General features: G+C 48.0%; 1 protein-coding gene across 1 annotated transcript in view; it reads right to left on the bottom strand.

Annotated features, from left to right (window-relative positions):
- Window positions 1-4,637: 4,637 nt before the first annotated feature.
- LOC127750284 (uncharacterized) overlaps window positions 4,638-5,117 on the bottom strand; it is a 6,536-nt gene continuing 6,056 nt past the window's right edge. Inside the window, exon 2 of the mRNA XM_052271520.1 lies at window positions 4,638-5,012. Coding sequence (XP_052127480.1) covers window positions 4,725-5,012 — 288 coding nt within the window. The 3' untranslated portion in view covers window positions 4,638-4,724. The remainder of the gene's footprint in view (window positions 5,013-5,117) is intronic.

The following is a 5,117-nucleotide window of genomic DNA, read 5'->3' as shown; positions in this document are numbered from 1 at the left end:
GAGTCAGGGTGAGGTGAGGAGGGGTGCAGATAGGAGCTCTCCTCTCAAGGGCCTCGCTACGAGTACGGGGGGAAATAGGGTATAAAGCATTCCGGTAAAGCTGAGATGCAGAAGAATGCAGCGAACAAGAAGACGGATGTCACCATGTTAAAGCAAAGCGATCCGTCAGTGCTGCCAGACTAGAGCTACATGAATAGGGTATCCCTTTAGAGCGCGGAGCGGAACTAAGAAGAACAAAAGCGGATACAGAGAGCGGTAGTGGGGGCGGGCGCGCGGGGGAGCGGTGGGTGGGAGGGGAGCCTACCCGCCCGCCCGCCGCTCCTCCGCGCGCCCGCCCCCACCACTGCTTTCTGTATCCGCTTTTGTTCTTCTTAGTTCCGCTCCGCGCTCTAGAGGGATAGCCTGTAGGGTACTAGTCTAGAGCGCTGAGCGGAAGTAGAAGAACAAAAACGGAAGGTGGAAAGGCGCCCGCGCCGTCCCCCTCTCCTCCACTGGGCGAAGTGGGGGAGCGCCCGGGGAGAAGAGGAGGCGGCAGGCGGGGAGGAGTGCGGGCGCCTTTCCATCTTCCGTTTTTGTTCTTTTACAGTCGCCTCACTATAAGAAGTAACTTGAACATTGCGCGTTAAGAAAATAGTCCCTACCATCGTGATGAACTAACTTCTAGTCTAACCATCGCACGGCTGAAAACTAAATACTAAATAATAAGGTATTCCGGAGAACTGGAAAAGAAGAATAGCACGAATTACAAAGAGGCCTGTGATTCGTCGCTCAAGTGGAGGGGGAGACCAGGCGACGAATCACGGGCCACCTTGTTATTCGTGCTGTTCTTCTTTACCCGTTCTCCGGAATACCTTATGGACCAAACTTTATCGTTTAGCACTGGATGATTTCTGTTACAAGACAGTTACGTTTAGACACTTTAATAAGAATTTTTGCGTACAGCTATTGCTCCGCCAGGTAACTCCTTATAGCAAGGCGACTGTACTTCCGCTCAGCGCTCTAGACCAGTACCCTATCCGCCGCCAGAGGGCAGCCGATCCGCACCAATCCGCAGCGGGCTGAATCCGCGGGAATCCGCAAGGTTTTTGAATTTTCCGCACGATTTTCCGCACCGAGAAAGGTCTGAATTTTCTCACGACATACATTAATTTGGCCAAAATTTCCTCACTAATCTTTGTAATAATGAAAAAATATAAAGAGGAGTACATAGAAAGTGGAAAATATTCAGTGACTTTGCTGTAGGTTCGGCTCTCTGAGCATCATGTGTAACCCAACGGCATCAAAACCCCCTGGAAAGAGATAAATTTAGACGTTTTCAGTCGTTCCGCACGATTCCGCACGTTTCAAATTTCAATCCGCACGAAATGCGGATTTCCGCAAACAGGGATTTTGATCCGCGAAGAGAGGTGCTAATTCCGCACGTTTTGCGGAAACCCGCACTATCTGGCAGCACTGAGCCAGTGAGTGTCAGGGAGCGAAACAGTTCAGGAATCATTGTTGTTCTTCTTTGGATCCGGTTGAAACTGGGTGAAATACCTTTTAGGGTACCTAGCTACATGACATTTTTACTGTAACTTTGAATCATAAAAAACAAAAACTGTATTGATTTTGAGCCCTCTAGCTCAAAAATTAAGCATTCCGATAAAGCTGAAATGCAGAAGAATACGGGTAAGAAGAAAAATGAAGTCACCATGTTAAAGTATAGCGATTTCCGTTTTCTTCTTCCCCGCATTCTTCTGCATTTCAGCTTTACCGTAATGCTTGATTGATTTGCCAAAAAAAAAAAAATCAGAATCATAGGACTCCGTTTGGCTCTATCTCCAACTGTTTAGGCGCCAGAGGGCGATTTCCACACAGATATCACCCAAAAACATTCGGATATTTTTCTCAGATATTTGATGGTCTCCTCTGGTGAGGTAACTCTTCGAAATAAAACCCCGAGAAGCAAAATTTGTGACTTTTGGGGCCGACGGCCTATTTACGACTGTATGCCAGGCGCCTCGCAGCGTACGTGTTTCGTGAGATTTCGCGAAGCCTGTTACGCGAGACGTGGTCGGGCGTTGTCTACATAGTTTAAAACTAGGTAGACGCACGCCAGACCACGTCTCGCGTAACAGGCTTCGCGATATCTCACGAAACACTTTTGCGCTGCGACGCGCCTGGCACACATGTACCTCTAGGCCTGCGGCGCTGACACCCGAGTCGGGTAGCTCGAAAATGTTCACAAAGTCAGCTTACCGTCACTTCGACTGAGCATGCAGGGTTGTACATTTTTTCGCTTGTTTTCGTCAAAAACTCCCTGTGGCGCCTAAATGGTTAAGGATAGAGCCAAACGGACGAAAGTTTCGCCCATAGCACTCTACTTTGACGAGTTACCCCTTAGAAAGCTGTACAAAAAATATTTTTAAAAAACATTATTCGTGGGACCTGTGGTTTTTGATTTTTTTTAAATCCAATTTTTGAGCTAGAATGCTCCTCTTCGAACTTGATCTGTCTTTTTATAATACAAAACGACCCTGAAAATCCCAGGTCGCTAGACGAATAGGGTATAAAGCATTCCGGTAAAGCTGAAATGCAGAAGAATGCGGGGAACAACAAAACGGAGATCGCTAGGATGCTTTAACATGGTGACTTCCGTTTTCTTGTTCCCCGCATTCTTCTGCATTTCAGCTTTACCGGAATGCTTTATTTCAAGAATCTATTCCGAAAAGTAGTACAGAAGAAGAGCACGAATAACAAAAGGGCTACTGCGCATGAGCAGTCTAGGGTGGGGGACGGCCCGGCTAGAGCGGCGCCGCCCGCCGCCCCCCACCCTAGACTGCTTATGCGCATTAGCCCTTTTGTTATTCGTGCTTTTCTTCTCTACCACTTCTCCGGAATAGCTTATGGAGCGCTGCCCGGAACTAAGAAGAACAAAAGCGGAGACATAGAGTGGTGGTGGGGGCGGGGGCGCGGAGGAGCGGCGGGTGGAGAGGACCCTTCCCGCCCGCCCTCTGATCCTCCGCGCGCCCGCCCTCAGCACCGCTCTCTGCATCCGCTTTTGTTCCTCTAAGTTCCGGGCATCGCTCCATTGAAATACCCTATTCGTTCTCGAGTTATCGTGATGACAGACAAACAGACAGACGCGAAACTTTTTGATCATCACTGGAGTAATAGGCTTCGCTAATCGCTCAGCCAATGTATAGGATCACAAAGACCTTTGAACTTCGTTCTTTTGCACACGCTGAATACTTTCGAAAAGGCATGACAAACATTTCAAAGACCTCTGCCGTATTCCCTATTATCAAAAATATCTAAATCTGATTTCACTCACATGCACTGTTCACTCGCTACTCCGTAGGACCTTCCGGGACTCTGGAAACGCCCGATACGAACATAAGACACCACTTTGAGCAGCTGCTTGTCGATATCTGACTAGTGCCCGGATTTAACCTTCGGGTTCAATAAAGCATTCCGGTAAAGCTGAAATGCAGAAGAATACGGGGAAGAAGAAAACGGAAGTCACCATGTTAAAGCATAGCGATTTCCGCTTTCTTCTTCCCCATTCTTCTGCATTTCAGCTTTAGCGGAATGCTTTATTCCGGACAGGCTTTCTGTGATACTCTTAGGTGCATATGTGCAGGAAAAAAAATCTTTGAGGGGCGGAAAATATGTGTCTTGATGTGCCATTTGTAGTTTCCGTTGGAACTTTTCGTAATTCAAATCCCATAAATAAAACGATAGAAAATGTCCGGAATTAGACATTTTGACGGCACTGATATCTTGAGTGATATTTTTTTTTTTATTTACGTGCCATGGACCCATATCTACACCCATGTTGACGAGTTTTTTCTTGCACTGACTGCAATAAAGAATTCCGGTAAATCTGAAATGCAGAAGAATGCGGGGGCCTCAGGGCTTCTAGATCCGGTCGTCTGCTGTCAACTGCACAGTGGCGTTAGGTTAGGTGATGGTCTGGATTTTAATCTCGATTTTTAGAGTGAGAATATCATATTCAAAACACTTTCACTGGCATATTAACACGCAATCACAATAACCTGAAACATGATGTCGTGGCAAACAAACGCGGCAAATCAATGGACAGCAGACGCACGGATACAAAAGCCATGAGGCTGAGAGCGAACCAGCGCCATCTTCGCCTCCCGTTTCCGGCCCCAAGCTTACCCAGAATACCATTTGAACCGAGGGGTCGCCAACTCACCTCAGCAGTGTACGGAGATAAGTATTATGTGGTTTTATGATGGCACGTTTTAAGGGATTTTGTGTTATGTTATTTGTTATCATGTAGTAATATAGACTACTATCAGGTGTTACACGGTATTTTGGGGCTATTTCGGGGTATTTTGTGCCTTATAATGGAGTATTATAAAGGTATGGGACACGTGTACGGAGTATTATGCGAGTTGGCGACCCCTCGATTCGAACATGTCACTGGAAATCGTGTCAATGAACGCATGTCCAAAAAAAATCAACTTTTTTATTTAAAGGTATTTTGACACGAAAACTATATATTCTGAAAATAGACCGAAATTCAATCGACTCGATTTTTTTGGACATACGTTCGTTAACACGATTACCAGTGATGTTCGCTCATGTATATTGCTCGGCCGAACCGAAGAGGGTGCTGGTACAATATGTTTGTTTTTGTTTCATGTGGTTTCCAGACGTTTATTTAAGTCCATTGACTTGTGATTTCTGTTGAGGGTGAAAGTAGCTGCGCCGCCTTAGTAACTGTGCTTAGGCGCGATGACGTCGGCGACCTTCTGGCGGGCGCTGTCCACGCGGTGGATCAGGGCCTCCTTCGTATGATGGGCGGCTTCGTGGGCCTTGTGACCCACGGCCTGCGCCGCACCGGACGCGACCCGGGCGCCCCCAACAGCTCCGCCGACGGCGCCACCAACGACGGCGCCAGCTGCCGCCGCCGCATACTTGGAGGCCTTTCCTATTCCGTGTTCCAGGCGTTTGATCCCGTGGCGGAGTCCAGCCTCCGAAGCGGGGAGTAGGGCAGCGACCTGCGACAGAACGGTCAAGGGATCGCAATGTATCACACTATGATGCGTGCGTGCGCAGCACTGTGTGTGACGGCTCCGACCCAGGCGCGGATTAAGGGGGGGGGG

The sequence above is a fragment of the Frankliniella occidentalis genome, unplaced genomic scaffold (assembly GCF_000697945.3).
Source record: "Frankliniella occidentalis isolate FOCC.00 unplaced genomic scaffold, Focc_3.1 Scaffold164, whole genome shotgun sequence".
In the NCBI taxonomy this organism is placed as follows: domain Eukaryota; kingdom Metazoa; phylum Arthropoda; class Insecta; order Thysanoptera; family Thripidae; genus Frankliniella; species Frankliniella occidentalis.
This window is presented reverse-complemented; position numbering and strand designations above follow the sequence as displayed.